The sequence below is a fragment of the Toxoplasma gondii genome, chromosome VIII, assembly GCF_000006565.2.
Source record: "Toxoplasma gondii ME49 chromosome VIII, whole genome shotgun sequence".
NCBI classification, from domain to species: Eukaryota; Apicomplexa; class Conoidasida; order Eucoccidiorida; family Sarcocystidae; genus Toxoplasma; species Toxoplasma gondii.
Genome location: NC_031476.1, coordinates 1,811,592 through 1,835,417, shown reverse-complemented (window position 1 = coordinate 1,835,417; position 23,826 = coordinate 1,811,592). Strand labels below are relative to the sequence as shown.

Genomic DNA, 23,826 nt, shown 5'->3' with positions numbered 1-23,826 from the left:
AGTGCACTCTGTATGGTTGAGCGTTGGAGTTCGGGGGTTCTACAGTGTGATCATGCTCATATATACACTGTCGACTCGTATTCCGAATGTGCAGTGTGCTGCTTTCTTTTCTGTCGGATCTTTGCAGTCGAGCCGCGTTTCAGTTGGCTATTCCGCCCTGGTGACGAGCATGAGGAAGGCGCCGACCGCCGAGATACGAAGGACCGAGGAGGGAGCAACGACGACGAGCCCGAGGATGGCGCGCGTCCTGTGGGTGTCTGTTTCTGTACCGGCTCGACAGGCGCAGCGAAGGCGGGGGAAGAAACGTTCGAAGAGGAAGCGCCTAAGGAAGACGCGAAAACGACAGCGAAACACGCCTCTAGTATCTCTGGAGGCGCCCTGTCGACCACGGCGAGGGCCGACGAGAGGGATGCTCTGAGCAGAGGGAAGCCTCGCGATGTTGAGGTTTTGTCTGGGGCAGCAAGCGGTCGTGAGATAGACCAGCGTCAAAACGCGAATGGGGCAGAGATTTTGAGTGCTCAGGCCCTGAAAAGCGGTCGGGGAATAAGCTCCGACAGCGCCGCGTTGCTCTCGAGCGAAAAGCAGCTTCGCATGCTCGCGGCTGCACGCGTCGCGACGCTGCTCGCTACCGACAAGGCGGCAGCTGCGAACGTGGCGAAGCGCGTCGTGATTTCGTGCGAGGTCCTCAACGTCGGCTTGTATACGGGGACGCAGGTCCTGGCCGTTGCTTTGAGCACTAACGAAATCCGAGTGCGTCTGGATCTGCAAGGAGAGTTGAAGGCTGTGAAGGCGAAAGTGGGGGAACTGTTCATGCAGCATGTGAACCCCGTGGCGCCTCCAGCGTCCGCGACAGGCTGTGAAACGCAGCAGCCACTCGGGCCCAGTGTCGGCTCGACTACAAATCCGAGTCACGGGCAGCAGGGTGGCGAAGTCGGCGACGTCGCGGGGCGCCGGGGCGTGCGGCGGGCGGGCAGGGGGGGCAGTCTCGGCAACGAGCCTTTAGATTCCCGCCGAGACCCGGCGTCGCTGTACCTCACAGGTGGGGCTCTGTTGACTGGAGAGAGCGGCTCCGCTGCATTAGGTTACTCAAGCGTCATTCTGTGCAGGAATGTCGCTCACTTGGGCGTTGGAAGCAGCGAGACGCGCCACACCATCGGCCTTGCGCAGCACAGGCTCCTGGAAGAAGAAGGCCACCCGAACCTCACAGGCGACGGCGGTGACGGGTCCTCTGGGAGAGGCTACCTTTCCGTGCATGCAGCAGGGCGACGACAAGTTGGACAAGGCGGCGGAGCCAGAGGGACCCGGGCGGGCCACTCGACTGGGCCCGCCGAGTTGAGCAGCATCTGGACTGGAAGTTCCGGACATGAGGGCCAGGGACGGGGGTGCAAGCCAACGGGAAAGGGCAGCGGGGGTTTGCTGCGGGGTTCAAGTCGCTTGCGCATGCTGCCGAGCGACGGCACAGGTGAGATGCGGGACCGAGGGTTGAGGCGACCGACGGAGGCCGGAGGCAGCGAAGCGCGGACCCAGTCGGCACCTGCAGCGCGTCGTTTAGGAGAGAAAGGAATATCAGGGGGGGGGCGAGAGAAAAAAGAGCAACTAGATGCCCACTTGACCCACGACTTTGTCGACAACGACGCGGAAGATGGAGAGGACCCCGACGTCGGCGACGAGGAGAGCAGCCGACAGCCTATGGCCCTTAGGGGCGGTAGTTCGGGGGTCACGGATTGGAGCCTCGGCGGCTCGGGTGGACCGGCTGTCTCAGGCTTGCCAGCGAGCCAAGTCGCAGGAGTGGAGCACGGCAGACGGGAGAACGTTGACGACTTGCTTGAGGTCGGGCCACGCGGCGCAGCTTCCCGATCAGACAGTCGCGCCAGCAGCGGGTTTGAGGCCCGAGGCCTAACTGACGATGAAGCGACCTTGGTAGGCGTGGAGGGGGGGTTGGGGTCGCCCAGGAGTCGCGCCACGACACTGGTGTCGAGGCTGGATCAGATTGCACGCAGGAAGGCAAAAAGAGAGTCGTCGGCCACCGGGGTGGAGACGAACGGCGGGGACGAAGGCGAGAACGTGGAGGCCGGTGAGGGGCGGCCGGATAACAGCCCGGGAGGCTTTCGGCGATCGCTCCTCAGGGGTCGCACTCGCAGGCTGCACGCCTCCGCCAAGACTCTCCTGACGAGAGATGACAGGACCACCTCCTGGAGACGCGTGACCGAGAAAGCGAAGCAACTTGCGGAGTCGAGCGCCCCAGCGATGAAAACTTCGAACACGATGGTCAAGTCTGGCAGGCTGTCGAGCAGAAGGGCGCGGTCCGAGGACCGGTCACTCCAGAGAAAAATAGAGTACGCCCGTCGAGGTGCCTGCACGGTGGAAGGGAAGACAGGAAATTTGGATGAATGGAGAGAGCTCATCGAGGATGCAGAGGACTGCTTCGACGAAGACAACGACGAGAAGGAGTTCTGGCCAGATGGCGACCGCCATGACGAAGCAGGTACCATGAGGCTTTGCGGGTCGGGGGACCCCGACACGCAAGTGGAGACGTTCGTTTTTGGAAACGATGTCTCCTCACGCGTATCCGGTGTGGGCAACCAAGACGGTCGCCGCGGTCGGTCGGCTGACCCGGCGGCTTCGTCGCCGCCCCAGATCGTGTTGTTCTGCTCCGTGAATCCAGAAAAAGATACAGTCGAAGCGAATGGGAAACTGCGTTCTGTTCACTTGTTCCCTACGGTGGCGTTCACGTGCTGTGTAACAGATATCGCGCTTCAGTCCGTGAAGTTCTTTAAGGAGGAGACGCAGCGTTCGTCGCTCCTTGTTGCCAGTGTCACAGACGACCCCTTGAGCGCCCTTGTTGCTCGCCGGCACGGCATGTCGTTTCTGCCTTTTGGTCGGACACAGGATACCGACCCAGGGATGAAGACTCGACAGGTTCATGCGCCTGGGATCAGTCGTAGTGCTTCTTATCGCGCATTGCGGGATGATCCAGGACCAGAGCCCTTCCCGTACCCTATGCAGAAGCCGCCAGTGTCTGTACCTCCGCCACGAGGGCGACTGTTAGATCCGCTGCTCTCATCCGGGGAGTATGACGTGAAAGCAGGACTTTCAGCGAACGGTCCTTGCAGAGAACGCAACTGGTCCCAGAGTACCGCAGCTTCTGTTTCGACTCGCAGAGCAGAAGACACAGGTTCGCAGCGCAAGCTCACGGCATCGGCTGAAGACAGTCTGGGGGTAGAAGCCAGGACGTCTGGAGGCACGCAAGCTGGAACGGAGGACGATGGAGAGTTGAAGAAGAAAGGCACTTCTCGGCAAATCTCTGTCAACTTTGTTCTCGACGATATCTCTGTAAACCTCCTGACAGCTGACGCGCAGGCGCCACTGCTATCGGGACCCGCGTCAGGTCTTCCTGGCGACGGCGATACGTTGTCATTTTTCTCTGGCGCCGTAGAAAGCGCGTTTGGGCTCGCGCAAAAAGTCGGAACAGAGTCGCAGTTCGCGTCCGCCGGCCTGGCCGCAGCGGGGCCTCACGGCGAAGCAAGCGTAGCCGTTGGGAGAAACACCGATGGGGCTTACACGAGCCGAGTCACAGGTGGCACGCCGGCGAATCCGTTGCCTGTCTTGCCTGGTGGGATTGCAGGGCCCGGCGAGCCGGAAGCCGGTGCCTCTCCGTGGGGGTTTGTCGGGTCTCCAGTGGTTCGGGGCCATCCGCCCGCGCACAGCTTCATGCCCCATCCATTGATCTACACAGCTCAGCAGTGCTACGGCATCCAGAAACCTCCCCTTGTCGAACGGATTCCGCCGCTGCTGGAGGGAGCGTCTGGAACGCAGGCGGTCGGCGCGAAACCTGAAGGCGGCTCTGGGAAGTCCCTAGCGGCAAAGAAGTCCGGAGTTTCGGCTCGCGCCTGGTCGCCTGCAGGATCCGTTCCCGGGTTCTCGGCGACAGAGCCGGATTCCGGAGTGAGTTTCGATGCACCAGGTCGAAACGACTGTGTGCCTTTCGTCGCGTTCCGCCATTCGCACAATCCTGCAATCCTCCCGACTATGTGGACCCCAGATGTTTTCAATAAAACCGTGATTGTGGACTGCCCGACACTGGGTCTGAAAATTGAGACAGTTATCTCGATCGAGGTGCAGACGCGCTCAGGAGTCGAGGGTCTGGAGATCCGAAGCACAGACGCGTCACCAAAGCAGGGGCGAGAGGCCTCTGAAGGACAAGACTCGAGACCCCAGACTAACGCCTCGCTCAAGACTGGGGTTGCCAACGCCGGGGAGCCGCAAGCTGGACCGCCACGCCACGAGGGTCGCGAGGCTGCCGCGAGGGCGACAGTGATGGAGCAAACCATATCTGCATGCATTTGGCGATTTCAGGTCTGCGCTGTCCGGAACTGTACGTGGACAGTGGCTGCCTTGGTTCTGTTCGACACCGAGTATGCAGCGGTCCTCCGCCGAACTGTCGGTAGTGTGCCGGGAACTCCCGGCGCGGAAGCTGGCGACTTCGGCCACGGAAATACGGAATCTCACTGGCAGGCCCGTGGTGTCGAAAGTGGACTCGGTGGCTTAGGCATGCACGACACTCGAGATCACCGCGCCGGTGGGGCTGGTGAAGTGGATGTGCTCGATGCCGTAGATAATGGCCTTAGGCACGGGACTCGACGAGATAATGATCAGGGTGGGGCGTATCGTGGCCGCCCATGCCACAGGAGCATCGACGACTGGGCGAGCCGGGGGCCAGACGCCGGGCGCGGGGCGATGGGAACATACTTTGGACACGCTGGATCGCTGGCGACCTCCAGCCAAAGTCTGAGCTTGCACGACACCCACGGCCTTACAGGAGTGGCTCGGGGCCCAGGTGCCTCTCCAGTAGACAGCGCCACCTATGTGGGAAGTCTTCATCATGTTGCCGGCGACGGTGGGTCCTCTGGAGGAGGTACTGGCGGACGATCGTCGCTAGCTGTGTCTTTCGTCGAAGGCATGGACGGTTCCGATGGCCAAGGACTCCATGATGACGACGACTCTTCCCCAGCGCCTGGGGACAAGATCCGGTTCCGGCTTGGCACCGAGAACGTAGAGGGGGGGTCTTCACGAACGCCGTCCCCGCACTCGGGTGCTGTGACGGATTCAGAGCTAGGCGCAGGGATAGGTGGTCGAAGCAGAAAATCGTGGCTTTTCCGCCGAACGTCTGCGTGGCTGACAGGGGCCGGATCGACGACGGGTGCATGCGGTGACCGTGTGGGTGCAGGGAAGCGAGGAGGCGCTGCGTTAGTCGAGGAAGACGTGCGTGCAAAACGATCCAGTGGTCGCCTTCGCACGTTATCTTCCGGCCCGATCAGGCGCTTTGGGGGCGGCAGTAACCCCGAGGGCAGTTCTCCAGCTGGGGGCGCGCCCAACACAGTCGCGCACCCGGAAGGCGAAGGGAACCTGAGGAAAGAAGGAGGGAAAAAGGCTCGCCCCATCCGACCGCGGTCGCGATCCTGGTTTGGCCGAGCGTCGGATTCCGAATTGCAGTACCTCTCTTCCGCGGGCCCGGGCTCTTCTCACTTCGTCTCAGGGGATGCTGGCCCGATGTCTCCAACTAATGGGGTGGATGACAGAACGGCGGTCCCGCCAGTGCACTCCAAGGCGTCCGCAGGAGAGTCGAAGACTGCTTGGATTCGCGGCCGTCGCCCGTTTCGCAAGGGGGTCAAGTTCTATAGACAAGGTGTCAAGGACAGTGTACCGCAGGGCCGGCAGCATATGCCTGGCGGCTCTATAGCGACTGAGAGGCCAGATGCCTCCGGGGTTCACGCGATGAGCCCGAGAGGCGTGTCACCGACTCCAGACGGCGGTGCAGGAACTCCAGGGGTAGGTGGCCCCTCGGGTGCACTTGGGCCGTCTGGTGGCGGCGCCGGCAAGATGATGGGCGCGATGGGACCTCACGGCAGCGTCCTCGCATACGGAACGGCCGGCGTCGGCGGGCTTCGGGTCTCTGGCATGGTGTGCGAGGACGCCACTCCGGGAGGCACGCGGCGCCGGCCACGAACTGGCAGGGCTTCAGGACTCGGGCAAGAGGATGCGGTGGGTCTGCCGAACGGAGACCTGCCTGGAGCGTGGCCGGGTGGCTTGCAGCCCGTGCACGACAGTAGCTACGGCCCCACTTGGGCTCCTGGGGGAATGCGAGGCGGATTTTGTGCCTACGGCGGACGCGAGGGGGACTGGCGCATGCCAGACATTGCGGAGGCGCCTGGGGAGCTCGAGGACGACAGTGGGGTCCTCTCAGTGGATGAGGAAGTTGTGAGCTACGTCCTTCAATCGTTTTCCGTCACTGTAAGGCGCCTGGCCGTCTGGAACGTCCTGTACGTCTCAGACGACTTCCCGTCGTTCTACAGTCCCAGTCATCCAGTGAGCTCGGAAGCCAGCATGCTGCCACGCTCTTTTGACGGACACCGAGACGTCTCCGCGCGCCGCGAATCGAGTGCCGGCGGGACCTGCCAGATTGGAGTCGAGAGCCTGGAGAGGCCATCCCCGCGGGGCCCTTCGGACTGGACGTTTGCGTCCAGTCGACAAGGCAGCGGCGGAGGAAGTCCTCAGAGCAAGGGAACCGCAAGCGCCAATTTCGGATTTTCTCCAGAGATTCGAGGGAAGCAGCTCCCACCGGGGGCACCTGCCGTGCCAAGCTTGATCGTCCCACCCGTGAGGTCTGCCGAGCGACTGAATTTTGTGGCCAGCAATAGTTTCCGTCATGGCGAAGACTCTGCTACCCAGCCATCACCAGGCGTCGCGTTAGCCGACAGCCGGGGAAGGAAAACTGTCTGCCATTCGAGTTCTGCGACCGCTCGTGGCCTGGGCTTGCACTCCTGGTCCGGAATCCATGGGCATCATGTAAGCGTCCCGTTCTTTTTGGGGGGAGCAGGAGACCATGGTGTCCGGTCGAGCGTTGGGTTCGGTGAAGGTAGATCGAGTCCTTTACGATTGCTTCAATCTAGGCACCACCCAATCTTCAGAGGAGCTTCTCACTGCCACCCAGCGGCTCTGGCCAGCACCGCCGCATTTATGGGAGCTCTGGGAGCGGCAGGCCACCGAGGCGCCGCCGGCTTCCATCCCTCCCTCTTGCACTTAGGCGGCGTGAGACGGCGATCCTGGATGCAAGCTGCGGCCGCACCCGCAGGAGGTCCTATGGCGGATGCTGCTCTCAGACATTCGCGGCGCAACACGTATCAGCGGCGCAAGGACGTGAGTGAGATGACGGTAGAGTCTGTACAGCGTGCGATAGGAGGGTCGGTTTCGTCCAGTGTGTGGGAAGGCCGAGCCGGAAACGCACGGGGCCCCAGCGTTGGCTTGACGGCGACTGCGGGCGCATGGCCGGGGTTAGGACAAGATCTCCAGAGTGCGTGGCCAGGAGATGACGCCGCATCATTCGCGTCGCACCCGGACTTCCCGCTAGAGTTGATCGAAGCCAACCTTCGTGCTCAGCAGGCAGCAGCGAATCTCGTCGGAGTCAACCTGCTGCTTCAAGAGCTCTGGTGCGATGACTTCGTTTCCATGGCACTGCCCAGCGTGCCATTCTTCGCTTATGCGGTGGCGGCCCAGCATCTGGCGCCTGTTCTTCTGCCTGTCGTTGCGCGCACAACTTCCGCGGGGGAACAGTCCTTTCTGCGGAAACAGCGAGACCAGGAGCAACAGGAACTCAAACGAAAACAGGACGAACTACGGGAGCAGACACTCTTGTATGAACAGGCGCTTCGGGTGCGGGCACAAGGCAAGAAGGGGGCGGGAGACAAGGGCCCTGCCGCGAGCGTGGGCGCCGACCGCACCCTAGAGAGTATTGCGGCCGCGACGGCAGAGGTGAAGCGGTCGAATTTGGCGAGTGTCCGTTTTGACCCCGCGACCCAGTCCTACACGACGCGAGCGCGTTCCGTCCGCGAGCCAGACAGTCGCCGTGAATCTTCTCACCTACCGGACGGAGGCGATGCAGAGAAAGGTGCAGACGAAGCTTCAAGCCGAAGAGGCGAATCGTCGACGAAGCACGGCCGTTCCCGCGCACAGGATCCACACCTTACCATTCTGTTCCGTCTGAAAGACTGGGAGAATGCAAGGGCCGGCAGGTTTACGGACGCGGATGACAAGGGTGAAGACAACTCCATGATCTGTAAAGTGTCTGTGCACCCCACGTTTTGCTCGGTTGACCCTTTCCTGATGAAAACGATGGTGCAGCTTGCGAGACCTGAAGGTGGGTTGGTCGGAGTTCTTCGGCGTTTCCAGACCGAGGTTACTCGCGTTATTCAAGGCCATCGCGAAGCGGCTCGAGACACAAGCTGCCGCGTGTCAGACGCGGGGAGAGACACAACAACAGCGGGTAGCTGGGATCACGTCAGTGGCCAGTCTCCAGGGCGTGTCCATTTCGGATTGGAAGTAACGGAAACCTTGAGTGGAAAACCGCGTGCGGCAGCCCCCCTTTTGCCTGAGAACATGAAACCGACGTCAGTCACTGGGGAATCTGATACCGACCGAGAACGCGTAGGGCGCCTCCCCGTTTCGCCTGGAAGGCCGGCTGGCGATGCGCGCAGTCCCGGCCAGTCCCAGGGAGGCGCTGGAGCCGCTGAAGGCGATGGGCAGGCCAAGGACAAGATCGGGGGGCCAAGTGCGGGGACGAAGGCGGCGGCAGAGGCCACAGTTGAACGTGTCGACCACAAGCTGTGGGGTAACTCATCACAAAAGCTTCGCGCAGCGGCGGCGTTCGCGTCCACCTTTCTTGATCACTTGCCGAAGAGCGTCTTTCTTTCCGTTGCAATTGAGTCGCTCCAAGTCTCCTTCCCTGCGACAACGGCGGTGCTCGCGGCCGCCAAGGTCCCCGTGTGGGTGCTGCCCTTCCCCACACGCTACTTAGCTGTTCCCGCGCATCGAATCCCGCTCAGAGCGGTGCCATATTATCGTCTCGGGTGCTGCAGTGCGTTATCTCACACGCCGACGGTCTGTCTCGATGTCATTGCGACTCTGTCCTGTGAGTGCAAGGAAGACGCGGAACAGCGTGTCGCGAACGCCTCGCCGTATGGGTGTTCTGCCCACATGCAAAGCGACGGTGGGGTAAGCGTCCCAAACAGTCCTGCTATGGCCAACACTGGACAAGGGGTCTATGTGGACTCTTCGCAGCAGGCATCTCCAGCAATGTATCGACCCAAGGGAGGCTCCGTACCCGGTCCTGGCTTTGCTCATGGCCATCTGGGGCCTGGCGCCCACGTCCCAGCTAGTGGCGAGCAACCTGTAGGGTCTGTTTTGCCCGGGGGCTCGCCGTATCAGCGAGGGACTGCCGAACCATACCACGGTGTACAGGTTAGAGACGGCCTGCTCGTTCCGCCCATTGGCGGCCCAGTGCTTGGCCGCGGGTCTGGACAAGGCGTGCATCCCGGGAAAGCTCACTATGGGCCTGTGTCACTGCACTGGGTCCCGGGAGGTCCTCGCCCTTCAACGGGCCGTGCCCGGTCGTTCGACGAAGATGGCAGCTGGGTGCCCGGTGGTGTGGAGGAGACAGGAGGTCTACCAGGGACTACACCGACCGGTAATGAGATCCGTGACAAATTCGGTGGGCAAGGCATGGGTCGCGCTGTGCCTTCTGAGGTCGGGTCGGATTCTGGCGGTTCTTTGGCGGGCCCTCTGTCGCTTGGGTTCCCAGTCCTGAGAGTCCAGCTGCTAGACCAGGCCCGCATGCACGATCCAGCTGCACCTAACAGCACACAGGCTGTGGCAGCCGCTCGTACCGTGGTAGTGATGAAAACCGACGCAGAAGTGTCCGGTGACAACCTCAGTCAGCCGGGTAGGCGTCCGCCGTCGCCAAAGCCGCAAACGACGAAGTTTCCGCGGAGAGAGTCACCAGACCGCAGGGGGACGAGGCGGAGAAGTGAAAGCCGAGGCGCTGTTAGCAGGGTATGGCCAGGGGAAAACCAGCGAAGACGGTCTGCCGTCGACGATTCGATACCGGCTAACCCCATCGCTTTGAACGCGTGGCGCCCTGCGATCCTGGATGTTCGTGTGGACAGAGTGGAAGTTACATACACGCCGGTCGAAAGCGATCACAACACCGACACTGGCAGGGTCGAGTATGGAGGGACAGAGCTGTTACAAGGGTGTCTCGAATTGTCAGTAGGAAACGTGACGGTCTTCACGCAAGATGGGTCTCGTCTCCTACGCAACACATCGTCTTTACGAAGGTTGTTCTCCATCCCTTTGAGTTCTTCAGCGCCTGGAGGTCCCGGCCAAGCGACACGTTCCAACCCTGCATCGCCCACGCCTTGGTGGCCGCAATTTGGCGGCGCCGGTGGGGGCCGGATGAGTGTTTCCGGCGGCCCTGGAATCGGGCGCCATGGGGTCCCACCACCTGTGACTAAAAAGGAGGCGATGCGATTCGGTCTTTCTGCGATGCTCGCTGGTCGGTTAGAGGACAGATTTATCGAGCTCTGTGTGAGGAGCTCGCGTTTCGCAGTCGAGGCCAAGGGCCGTGTAGCCATGGCGCGTGTAGAGGCGCAGATTGGTCATTTGGTAGGTTGCGTAGACTGGGTGTTCCTTCTCGCCGATTTTTTTAAGCAGCAGCAGAAGGCGGAGACCATGTATCCGGCAATCGATTTCGGCTGTTGTTTCTCGACGGCTATGTTCCTCTCGGGGGAAGGAGTGAAGAATCTCCTCAGTGAACAAATTTGCCTGGTCGAGGCGAATCTTGCGGCTGAAGAAAGACTCGAGTTCACCACAACGGGGTCGACAGAGGTGGTAGGAGCCGGAGATCGTGTGGATGGACACGAGGCACTGCTTAGAGCCCGTAGCAGCCGTCTCAGCGATAGCAGTGAATTCTTTGGAAATCTCGAAGAATTTGAAAGAAACTCGGCCGTTGGACGATCGGCTGAAGGCGTTGGTGAAGATCTGTTCCTCAGCCCTGATGCTGGAAGAGACAATATGTCAGGTCGCGCTTTCGACGGATCTGACGACCCTTCCCATGGCGATGACAACCATGTGGAAGCCTGTCTCGCGGGTGCTTCCGATGTGCGCCATAGACACGAGCAACAGCTGCAACTTTTGAGGATGATGAAACAAGCTCGCGGACTGGGTCTCGTGAAGGTCATGTTTCCAGCTTTTGAACTGCCTCTGGACTGCACCCCGTTGGGTGACCTCGTGTTACCCCCTCTTCTGCCTCCACTCCTTCCGCAAGAGCCTGTCCCCCACCTCCCGAAAGACAATCGCAGCGGCGAACGTATGGCTTCATTCCCTCACTCGACTCCAGTTTCCGAGGAACGTGCCAGTGTGTGGGGACAGGGAGCGCAACCCGATGGAGAACGAATGTGGGAGTCCCCCCCGAACGCAGTCAGGTATCTCCAAAGAATGAGCACGAGTGGACTGCTCGAGCACCACGACGGAAAGCTGAAGAGATTGAAGTCCCGTCAAGGATGGCGTTTGCTAGGCGCAAAGGCAACTCCCTCGGCAGCTGCTTACAACCGAGCTGGTCCTGCGACAGCGTTTTCGCGGAAACACTCTGGTGGCCGCTTGCTTGGGCCGGTTCTGAGCTTAGATGAGTCTCACCCGTGTTCCCCAAATTGGATCCATCGAGACAGAAATTGCTTTCCGAAAGGTCAAGAACCACTGGAAGATGGACGGGATCGCGGCTCCTTCATCGGACGCTCTGATATCACCCCACAGCTCGGCGACCCTGGCTTCTTCTGTCGAGTGGGCGATGGCGCCGACGACGAGAATGAGATCCGGTCTGACGTGCCTACGGATGCTTCAGCAAAACGCGGAGCGCCCGGAGGCCGACGCGTAGGGCGAGATCGGCTGCGTAAAGTAGTGAGGATTCGCGGGCTTTTTGGCCGCAAAAAGAAGAACAAGGCTTCCGAGGCAAGCGGACATCCTTTAGACTTTGAGGAGTATTCGATGGAGGAAGACCATGACGGTGAAGACGACGATCAGTCTTCCCGTCTACGGTTCGGCTCTGCCGGGGGCAGTGCGAGCATTCGTACCCTCCGTAGACCTTCGTCTTTGCAGACCTACCGCAACCACTCTATGTCAGGATCCATGCCAAAGGGTTTCTTCTTTTCGCGGGCACAGCGTAACGCGCGACGAGACCAGGGGCCTGCCGACGGTCCTACTCCGCCACGCGCTTTCGATGCGATGCACGCAGTCTGTCCACCGGGAATTCTTCGCCACGAAGAAGTCGGGCGCCCCGATCTCCGCTTCGGCGCCGCCCGCCACGTTCCACGTTACGGAGACGAGCAGTCGCATCGGCACCACGAGGACTGCGGAGTGTCGGGCGCAACTGTTTGTTCAAACACTCGCGGGTCTTGTGGTTCTGCTGCTGTCTCTGTTCCGGCCTTCTCCAAAGCATCCACCGTTGCCGTTTTGAAGGGCATTCGCGAAGCCCTTGCTGCAGCGAAGAAGCGGAGCAAGCACATCCTCACGGCGGGACTCCCTCAGAGAAGAAAGACAGTGTCAGTCGACCTGGACGGCATCGAGGCCTGGATCGTCCTTCCTCCTTCTGACACGGCACACCGCGGTTCCGGAGCGGGGGCAATATCCGGTGGCGGAAGCTACGTTGGCGGGTCGCTAGGCACAGGACTGGGACCGTCAGGGGGTGCCGAAGCCGGTGAGCTGAGTGCCGTGGGTGGCGGGAAGGGTCCCACCAGTGTACATGCCCGAACAGCCACGTGTAGCACAGCCACACCGGGGGCAGGAGATGGGTCATCTAAACCGCTGATGGAGAGCTCCGAGGATCGCTGTGGAAGCGCTTTGTTGCCAGGGGGCGATCCACGCTCAGCTGTTCCCGTGGAATCAGCATCGTTGTCCACCAACACCACCGTTGAGTCTTCTGGGAGCAGTATGATGAGCTGCATGAGCAGCGGGGACACCGACTCCTCCTCCTCATCGGGATCAAGTCTCTCAGATGACGACCTCCTTTATTCGGCCATGTCTCCCTCAGTGTTCTCGACGGGGTCGATGCTCCCCAGACTGCAAATTCTCTCCACGGCCTACAAAGTTGCGGGGTTTCTCCTCGACGAAGAACAACGGGAAAACAGCAAGAACCGCCAGACAATTGCAGTTGGTGCGCTGGTTTGTTGCTCCCTGAGTGTGCAGCAGCTCGGCGCAGAAGTCAGCTCGGGAGTACGTGTGCGCAGCCTAAGCGTGATGATTGGAACGCCCACGCCGAGTGAAACCGTCATCGACTTTGTGTCTCCGGGCCTGTCCCGGTACATTCATCTCCCTTCCTTCCCAGGCAACGCAAAGTGGCTCACCGCGGCCGCCAACTCGCCTCCAGGGGTGGCGGGAGGTTCCGTATCCACTTTTTACGGCCCCCCGCTGGGTTGGACCGATGGAGCCTTAGCACCAAGTGGCTGGACAGCGGCTACAGGCGGTGGTCGGTGTTACTATGAAACAGGGGCCCACATGGGAACTGCTGGTAGGACCCAGGAATCCGGTTTCGCCGTGGGTGGCCCTGCTGCCGTTGGCCTGTCCGACCGGGGAGGGCTTGCGGCCCCGGCTGCTCAGGGTCAAGTGGCGATGTCTGCAGCGGCGGGCGGATTCGTGCAAGCAGATGCAGTCAATGGAGGATTTGATGGGACCGGGACGCGGGGAGCCGCTGTGAATATGGCTGGAGCCTTCGAACGCCCTGTTGGAGGCGGACCGGAGTTCGCGAATGCGGCGTCGACCTCAGGGACGAGGGCGTTCGTTTCGGGTGTTTCAGGAAATGCCAAAAACCCACAGGCGCGCAACACCAGTTTGAGTTCCTACGGCCGTGCAGGTCCGCGACTGTCTCGCAGCTCAGACGAAGGGTGGCGCGTGACACTCCGGGGTCTGCCTGCTGTTCTCGAGGGTTTCAGTGGCGCTGTCTTGCTGCCCAACGTGCACATCCGGACCGACCACCTGATCTCGATCTCGCCATCGAATTTGGAGTTTTCAGGCGTCCCAGGCGCCTCGGGCCGCGTTCACCTCGACATCAATGACCCGCAGGTCCACTTTTCGTTCGAAATTTTCCAAGGTCTTGTCGAGATGCACTCACGTCTCGAACAAGAAGTCGCGTCTGCAAAGGAACGGATTGCTCGCAACTTGTGCCCTTCTTCCCAAATTCTGTCGGCGGTCGTGGCAGTCCAGCGGATCGCTGAAGCTGCCACGCACGTGGCCGCCGGAACACACGGCCGGGGTACCTCCGTCTCTTCGCAGCTGTACTTTTCTCAAGACGTGGTAGTGGGGAGTGCTGGAGCGGGGACGCAAGAGACGCTGGCGTCTCAGCGACACGTAGCAGGCGACGCCGGCAGCAGTGCGCTCTCCGCAGGGGGAAGCAGTCGAAGCAGCGAGAGCGGCGCCGTCGCTGGCGGCCAGACAGATAACGCCAAATTCGAACTTGTTCGAGTCCTGTACCCTCACGTCTGCGGGAGATTCATCACCAATTACGTTGTTCGAATGGGAGACAACAGCATGGAAGGGCAGCTGCTTGATGTCCTGGCAGCCTCCTTGGCGGGCATTCCCGCGACCGGGGGCCATGCGCCACAGGCAAGAGTTGCTGTCCTCGCATATGCGCCGACGATGAGCAAGTTCGGAGGGTCGAACGGCCAGGGGACCACTGTAGAGGACTTGCAGAAACATGTGACCAAAGGCGTGGGGATCCCTCGCCGAACAATGCTCGAGTTCGACTCGTTTGAACGCGCGTCTTCAGACAGCGACTCTGCCCACAGCGGCGCGACAGAAGTTAAGTCACCGTCTGGAGTGCGAGAATGGGACGAAGCCAGTGGGGCTGGAGGGTCTCTTGTTCACGGGACGTGCCTGTCGCACGCAGGCGGCGTGCACTCCAACTGGAGTGGTCAGCGAGGCGATGGCGATGTAGTAGACCTGGATGGCGGCCATGCACCAGGAACAGCTAGCCACCAGAATTCAACCATGCATCTAGCAGGGACAAAACGCAGTAGCGCAAGTAGTGTGGTAATTCCAGGCCAACAGCGGGAGACAGTCGTCCCAACGACCACGGCTGGAGGATCTCCTGCATCCGCTGGAGATAGCCGACCTACGACGGCTACCACACCCGCAGGGGGGGCGCCGTCAGGGATGAGCAGTGTCGGATTTCGCTTGGGTAGCCGAGCGTCTATGGAGGAGGGTGTGTCGTCTTATGGCCACGCGAAGGGCTTGGGTGGGAGAGAAGATGGCTACCTTGACGAATACTCTGATGAAGAGGAAGAAGCAGAAGACGTCCCCGTCGTCAAAATCATGGAGGCGGTCGGTGTGAGTCCTGCCTCCGTGCAAGCTGTCGGGGGGGGCGGTGCATGCGGTCCGACAGCGGCCAGTGTCGCCCCAAGTGTGGTGGCTCCATCTGCGGGGCCCTCCACGGCTTTCGGAGATGCCAGTGGCTACTTCAGCTGGAGAGGCTCTGCGCCTGATGTAGAAAGAGTCCCGATGATAGGCGAGGCCGATGCCGTTGGCACGTCCGTCCTGGGACAAGGCGCAGTTGAGTTCAGCGATCCAATTCACAAGATGCTAGACTTCCTGTTGGCCTTAACCCAGTACAAAGCGGAAGGCGAGACGGAGTTGGATGTCCACCTCGGCGTCAGAGAGTGCACTGTCGAGTTCCATGATTCTCACGGTTCCCTCATGAAGGTCCGCATCCTCGTCGTCAAGGGACAGACCTACATCCACCCGCCTGTCCGTGGACTCAATGCTTTGAAGCGGTTTGGCGCTCGGATGGAAGTGATGATTACGGGATATGATCCCATGAGTAATTCTCAGGAGGAGATTCTTCATCCCCTCACTGCGGCTGTCACCATGAAGCGCGAGTACTCCGATCCCCTCGTATCGGACTGGTCCTGTCTCCACATTCAGGCTTCCCTGGGTGGTGTTTCCTTCGACATCAGCAGCGGGTTGCTCCAACTTGTTTCGTACATCATCAACACAGGCAAAGAAATTCTCGACCATGAAGAGGGGTGGCTTGGCACCCACAACAGTCTCCGCGTTTACAATGACCTCCACACTGAGATCTTGGTTATGCACAAGCAGCGCACAAGAGACAAGTCAAAGACCTGGCGCTACCAGAAGCTCCTCCCGAATCAGTGGTTGGTGGCCCCGACTTCGCTGTTGTTCTTTTCCGTCCGGAAGTACTTCCCGCGTGAATCCACGGGTGCAGATGACGACAGCGAAAATGACGCAGGCGTCTGGCGGAGCCCGTCGCTTCATCTCAACGACGAGGACGACGTTCGAGCCTTCATCGACAGTCTCATGGCCCTAGGCACAAGCCGACAGAAGAACCAGTGGCTCAAGGCGCAGGAGCGGATTCTCCTGTTTGCCAGCACGCGAGCAACGCAGCACCCTCTCGAGCTTCTCGCTGAGGACATGCCCCTCTTGACTGGGGACGGGATATCTCCGAACGACCGAACGGGCTCGCGCACTGCAGCCGAACAGCTCCTCCAGCTCATGCGTCGCGAGCCCGGCTGGTGCAATCTCGGGCGCTTGCATGCAGACTACTCTAATTGTCGCTGCTACTGTCTCCACAACGCCGGCTACAAAGTTCTCGTCGAGCCGTATGTTGACCGCGTTCGCGGTGTCTGGAGCCTGACAGTTGGCAGTTGTGTGCAGATTCAAAACAGCTGCTCGATGCCGCTTCGAATCTACGAAGGCCGGCACCGCACCTATTTCCAAGGTGTCGCCAACAGTTGCTGTGGAAGGACAGGGAGACTCGAGTGGAGGCGAACGGACCTGGGGAACTTCATTGACATCATGCCGCAGTCGAGGCGCTCAGTCCCCCTGTCCTGGTTCGAGACGGGTCGGTTGCCGGGCTTCGCACCGCTTGTCGAGCCGGACGCTTCTTTGGATGTCCTGTGGCGCATGAAAGAAGAAGAAAACCGTCCATATGGGGCGCGAGCGTGGACCGGTCATGGCGACACTTCGCTGCCGCCGGTTCCCTTCTACGCGCTCCACAAGCTGCTGAATCAGAAGAACCCAGGCGACAACCGCCGTCTCGCGCTACCGCCTTTCACCTTGCAGCCACGAGGCATTCTCATGTTCCACGGGTCGGTCGATGTCACCGATGTGCCTTCCCAGCATACCAATCGGATCGCCCACAAGTACGTCGTGAAGATCGAGCCAATGCTGACCATCAAGAACACCCTTCCCTTCCACATATCTATTCGCCTCTCTGTGCGGAACAGCCAACAGAACCATCGCGGGGCTCGCGGCAGGCGCCGAGCAGCGCAAGGGTCGCTGGAGTCAGGACTCGAAGGCAGCGCGATTCGGGGCCTTCACACAGACACAAAGCCAGACGCCACTGGACCGGGATTGGGTGCGGGCCTCTTGGGCCTTCCGCGTCCCGGGAGGGGCGAAGCAGGCGGCAGTGGACTGGGGGCGCAAGACAGCGGTAAAGGGGGCGTTGGCAGCGGTGATCCTCGCGGATCGACTGGAGCCGGTCGCTTGCTAGGAGACCGAACTGATCGTGAAAGAGACGTCGGCAAGACACCCGAGTCTTTCGACAACTGGGGTGAGCGCGGTCGAGAAGAGAAGGGACGCTCGGGCGGGGAAGCGAGGATGATAGCTCCTTTTGGGGGTGCTGGAGGCAAAAGCAACCTGATGCTTGACCGAAGACGGAGAGGCAAGCAAACAGACGCGATGAAGCTCCTCAGCAACAAATGGGTCAAGGCCAAGATCGCCCCTCACGAAGTATGGGGGATTCCCGTGAGCGAGCAGCGGCTGTATATGAAGGTGTCTGTCCACGGCGCGCCACTCGAGATCTTCGAAACCAAGCCCCTGCCTGCAGAGTTCATCAATGAAGTCCAAAATTTCATCAGCCCTCTGCGGTCCAAGCACGCAGGTGGAGGCAGTTCCGGTGGCGACGTCGAGAACACTGCAGCGCCACAAGGAAGGCGAGGTTCGGGTGCGACGGAACACCTGTTCCACCAGCCTTCGCGTAGGAAAACGTACTTTCACCAGGGACCTCGAATGGTCTACGAGTCCTCGCGGTTCTCCGTTTTCCTTCCGCACCAAGAAACGGTAACGGTCTCGCGCGTCCTCTACCACAGGCGAGGCAACCTCCGGGCGCTGCTGCCTGAGTCGGCGCGGCGGTTGGCTCTCGCAGATTTGGGAATCATCGCGGGCCGGAAGCACCGAGGGCGGGCGGCAGGCCTCGACATGTATGCGCAGATGCAAGTTGCGGCAGACGTGAGTCGACGGCAAGTCACCATCTTCAGTCCGTACTTCTTCGAAAACCTAACAGATGCGACACTTGCCATTAATGGCCTAATTGTGCCAAGCAAGTGCCGCCTGTACTCGACAGAGGAAGATGCGAAAAATTTGATTCTGAAGGTCTTCAAGGTCGACCCGCTGAGCAACCAGATTCTCCATACACACCTCAGCAAGCGTATGGATCTCACCGGCATCTCAACTGCTCGGCTACCTCTTAGTCTGCGATTTTCTCCTGTTAAACGGAATAGAGGCCTGCGATTTGGATGGGGAAAGCGACGCGCGGAGGCGACCGGCGCGTCGACTTCATCGCTGCCCGATCGGCAGGTCTTCCGGGGCGGAGAAATATTGTCCGCGGAGAAGTTGAGGCCGCTGTGGGAAGACGCGGATTTAAGTGAAGGTCGAGATAAGGATAGTGATGGCTTGCAAACGGTCGTGCACTCTGCATTCAACGATCATTGGCATGAGCAAGACAGTCCGCAGGAACGCAGTCTGACTGAAGATGCTCAGTCCGACTGGACTTATACGGAGAGTCTTGAGGAAAGAACCGATGATAAGCCGGAGGACAGTGACGATGACGACCAAGCTTTCTCCCACAGCGACTCTCTTTCGGATGGGATCACGGGTGAACAAAGAGAGAGGAGGGCCGAGGGAAAGACCGGGGTGGGTGTCGGGTCGGCACGCACGCATGATGTACCTGGAGGACGCAGAGCCCGTGCTTTCCGGGACCGGCTTATGCGGAGAGGCAGAGACAGTTTTATCCGCGGCAAAACCCGGCATTCAGCTGCGAGTCTCGGTAATCGAGTGCCCACGAACGCTCAGTCCCCCACGTGGTACTCCGATGGACAGGACCAGGACGCTCAGCGGGAGAACAGGAGCCCGCTATGCTTGCGTGGTGGAGCCCAGTCTCTGTCGGGCGGTCGGCCTGGCAGCAGCGGTGAGGACAGCCGCGCGAACGAAGGTGTCGGCAAAGCTGGCCGACGCAGATCGAAGCGGAGTCGGCTGCTGTCCCACATCCGGCGGGTCGAGGCCCTTCAGAGTTTGCGTGAGCAGCATGGTCGCATGCGCGAGCAAAGGGAGCGCCGGCCGAGTCGTGGAGAGAAGGTCCGGATCCATGCAACTGTCCCGGCTCCGTCTGAAAGAGATGACGCGGTTTCAGTGTGCGAAACGGTTCAAGCCGACTGGAGCGGCCCTGCGGGCGCCCCTTCAGCAGTCAGTGTGCCGGTGGGAGCTGCGACTGCAGCGGCGGAGAAGGGAACAGCAAGCGCAGGGAAGATAGCACTTTGGAGTGGAAGCACCAGCATCGTCATGGGGTGCTGTACGCGGTATGCTGAGCTGCCGTACAACACGTCGAAGATTGTTAGCTTCATTAACAGATATGAGTTCGTGTCGCAGCTCCCTTTCCCTGTTCTCGTCCGAGACGTCCGTGCGAAGTCTGGCGTTCTCGGAGTCATGAGTGCTCGGATGAAGCAACGACTTTGCGAAATGGTGCTTCTCCCTGGCCAGTCAAAGGCTTTCCATTCGATGGAGACGAAGGTGACGCTCACTCATCCCGCGCGGACACTGACGTCTCTTCCCTTCTCCCTCGTTCCACCCCATGTCCCTTCTTCATTCCAGGTCGAGCTCCTGCCTTCCACGCCCGCAGGCGCGCCAGCGAAAGGTTCCTCGGGCGCCACCCAGCCGCAGCGGTCTCTTATCGTCCAGGTGAACATTGTGTCGGGGCTCTTCGGCGATGTGCCAGCGCTGCCCTACACGTACAACGGTCTCTTCCTGGTCCTGACCATTCCGTCGTGCCCGCAGTTTCAAATCTGCAACCTCACACGCTACTGTCTCGCCTACCTCCCAGGAGAAACGACCCGTCAGCACCGGCAGCATATCCAGGCAGAACAGGCCCAAGAAGCGCAGTTGAATGCAGCGGGAACCCTCGGCGACCAGGGAGGCTCGCAACCATCGTCCGTCCCGATTAGCGCTGGGGGCGCGGCAGAGACTGGCATAGGAACTCATCAGCTCTATCCTCGTGGACTGGGTCAATCGCACATTGGCGTGACAGCGCGGGAAGGGAAACTGACCAACGCCGGGGGTGTGGTGTCTGGGGCGCGCACCTCCAAAGGCCGTCCAGCGAATGGAGCAGGCGCCGCCGAGAAGGCGACCGCTGGAATGGTGACGACAGCTCGGTTAGTACCACCCCACTCGGCTGTTCCATACATTCCGCCAGTCCAGAAGAATATCGAAAACGTCCGTGTCCATCTGCGCGTTGTCGACGCTCAGCATTGCGCGTGGTCCACCCACTGTCTCGCCAATGTTGTTGACCACCTCCAACCGATTGAGTTTCTTCCTCGGCGGGTCGCGGCGTCGACCAATGGGTTCGAGCAGGGACATCTCCACGACGGAGGCGAAGACTGCCGCGGAATCGGCACGGGGATGTTCCAAGCTGGCGGCCAAGGCGCTTCGGGATCTACCGCCGACAATGTATCCCACATTCAGTCTTTATCTGCTGGCAGGCAAGGCCACGCCCCGTATACACTTCTTGCTTCGCCCGCGCAACCAACGCCTTCTGGAAGTCAGCAACAGCTTACGGCGCTCGCGGCTTTGCGGTCAGGCGCAGGCGAAATGGGAACCGCCTCCACAGGCAGTCTCCCGCTGGTCCTGACAAGTCAGCGGCCAGGGAGCTACCATAGTGGGCATGCTGTGACTAGTATCCCAGCGAGCACCCTGCACTTATCTCCGCCGCCCCCGACTTCGGCAACGACGCTCAGCATTGTGACGACGAGCCACATGTCGCCGAGGTCTCAGCAACCGCGGTTCACCCCGCCAGGCGCCTCTTTGGCAGAAGCCAGCGGAGCGGGAGGCGCTGCCTGGGCCTACAGGAGCGGGCCTGCCCTGTCAACTGTGGGAGCCCCTGTGTCTGATGGAGCGTTCTACCTTGCTTCTGCGCCGAACGGAGTCGGGCCTCAGCCCTCGCCTGGAATGGTTACGCCGACGATTAGCGCGATTCCTGGAGTCTGTGGAGAGCGGCACCGCGTAGGCGCGACGGTGCTAGGTGGACCGGAGGGACCCGGTGAAGGCAGTCTGCTGGGTATCGCAGACTACACTGACGTAGCAACTCAGGTCGAACTCACACCAAGAAGGAGAGTCAAGATTTCCGAGCAGAGGTACGTGAACATTTGGACGCAGACATGTCCTGTTCCCGTTTATTTAGCCCGCTTGCCCCAATAGCAGGTCTCCGCGAATCAAGCGCCCGCAACATCCTCCCGGGACCGTCTACTGCTAGAACAGGAGGTCATGTGTGCAGCGTTTTTGGCTTTTTTCCACTTGTTGTGGGAGGTGTGTGTTGTGTGTGTTGATTCAGATTGGCAGCGACAGCGGAGAGTCCAGTCACGGCTGTCTCGTTTGTATCTGCACCCAGTGCGCCTCCACCCCAGCACAGCACATCACAAGCGGCACCGGTTCAGCGGAAAAAGTTGTGGACCTTCCTCATTGTCTCCAACACAGGTACGTTTGGTTCGACAGGCCAACACCATTGTGGGGTCATCTTGCTTCCCGTCGTCGCATTTATCTCCGCAGATCTTCAAAGAAGACGGATGTTTCTGCGTTTTTAATCTGAAGCCAGCAAGTCGCAGAACGTTCCGACACGTTTTTCGGTCATTGAGGGTGTCCGCGTATTGTTTAAGAACAGATGGACTGCTCTCTGTTCGGACTTGTGTTTCGAATGTACCGGCAGCGCTCAAGTTCACGGCCTGTACGCCTATCTGGTTTCATGGGTTTTCGGTGTGTGTTGTAGGTTCTCGGCTGTTGATGGTTTGTGAGTCACGCCGAATGGCGCACAAAGTTCGGTCGGGTTTAGCAGACTTTGGCGAGCACCTCGGATTCCCACAGACAGCTGGCACGGCAAACAGTCGGATCCCGTCTCAGAAGTACTTGACGTCGAGCGCAGTCGCGTTGTACCCGGGACCAGAGCCGCTGGCAACGGGTTCGACTGTCTTAAGTCCTTTCGACGACATACGCAGCAACGGGCTTTGGGGAAGACAACCCGGAGCAGGCGGATGGGAAAGTGCCACAAGTAGCCGCGAGAGTCTCTTTAAAAATCTGGAAGAGTGGATGCGCAGCGTCCCCGGAGAGGTTTATCGCGCGGATGTCGCGAGTCCCCTCGTCATTTCAGCCAATTCTGCAGATCTGTGGTTCGGCCATCCAGCCAACCCTGCCAGGGGCCCCGGCCTGTTGGAACTTCTGATGTCGCTGTCCAAGACCGACGAAGACGATGGCAGTGGGCAGGGTGACGCTCTGCTTGGGACCTGCCATGGAGTCAGTGGCAGAAAAGCATCGAAGAAAGGAAAACAGAAGAAAAAGAAACAAAAGAAGCACGCGGACCGTGACATCGTCCAAAGACCACCGCCCTGGCTAGGTCTCAGCTACGAGTTCCATCTCCCGAGACTGACAATGACCTGGATTCATCAAAATGAAGTGGTAGGAATTTGGGTCGCTTTGTTTCTTGAGATGCTTGAAGTGTCCAAAGCGAAGAGAGCAGCTTATCTGACTAGATAGTTACACCGTGAGTCTCCGTGGAGCTAAGTGTCGAAGTTATCGCGTGCATCCCAGAGCAGTCGTGAACAAACGGGATTCAAAAGTGTGTCTCGCTCTCGGCTAAGGCGTTTCTGTTGTAAAACCGTGTGGTCGCAATGCAAACGAGTTCCGGCCGGAGCAGGTACTGCAGCAGGCCCTGGCAACGGTGTGTGTCCAGCACTAGAGCTCAGCTCCGTGTTTAAGCTCGTTTCCTCTCCTGTGCCGGTTGGGTTTTCTCAGTCTGTGTTTTTCTGTTGTGTGGTGTTGTTCAGGTGCTCGCGCTGCACATGACAAACTTTTCTGTAGCGGGGGGTGTTATGCCTAAAGACACAGAAGCTATTTTCCGTGCGTACCCGGCGCTGATCCACACAGCTGAACAGAAGAGAAAGCAAGTGGTGATGGTGCCTATGAGGGGCATCGTTCACGTGAGCGACCTTCCTGAATTTGAGTCTCGGCTGTGGCGTAGAAAACAGAAGCGTCGTCGCCGAAGGAGACGGAGACGGGAGCGTGAAGGACGCGGTGGCAGCCAGGGCATCGGGAGCGGCTTCGATGAATCGGGAGACGAGTTGAGCGAGGGTGATGAGCACAGCGAGTCTTCTGGAACCGAGGGAGGAGATCTGTATGGAGGCCGTTCGACGGGCGTTGGTGGGGTTGGCGGGGTGAACGGCAAAGGGAAGAAAACACGAGGTAGTCACTCCTCTCCTCCGGACTTCCGAACGCTTCTCTTTACCAATAGTACTGCCTCGATCCTCTTGCAGATTTCAATGTTGCATCTCGATCACTTCGTGAGAGGGGACATCCCCGTCATCTTGAAGAACACACCGCCGAAGGATTCGAAGCAGAAAGACGTCTTCCTCTGGTTCAACGTGCAGCGGTCTTTGGTGGACCCGCGGCAAGCTCCCATGTATGACTTGATCGAATTGAAGATCAGCTCTCTGAGCGCTAACATCGAGTTGCTGGTCATCGAACAGCTGATACAACTGGCGGAGAAGGAGATGCAAATGCTGGAGGTCTTCCAAACCACTCGACAACAGGTACGTGTCGTTCTGCGTTCTCTTCTGTCACCTCCTGTGACAAGGGGCATGTCCGGGCTTCCAGCAGCTTGTATAGAAATGTTCT

At 59.9% G+C, this 23,826-nt stretch overlaps 1 protein-coding gene across 1 annotated transcript in view; it reads left to right on the top strand.

The window, feature by feature from the left end:
• TGME49_232080 (hypothetical protein) overlaps positions 1-23,826 on the top strand; it is a gene marked incomplete at its 5' end in the record, with an annotated part of 35,085 nt that overhangs the window by 8,442 nt on the left and 2,817 nt on the right. Inside the window, 4 exons of the mRNA XM_002368037.1 lie at positions 128-21,299; positions 21,497-21,639; positions 21,929-22,611; positions 22,980-23,741. Of these exons, the coding sequence (XP_002368078.1) occupies positions 128-21,299; positions 21,497-21,639; positions 21,929-22,611; positions 22,980-23,741 (22,760 nt within the window). The remainder of the gene's footprint in view (positions 1-127; positions 21,300-21,496; positions 21,640-21,928; positions 22,612-22,979; positions 23,742-23,826) is intronic.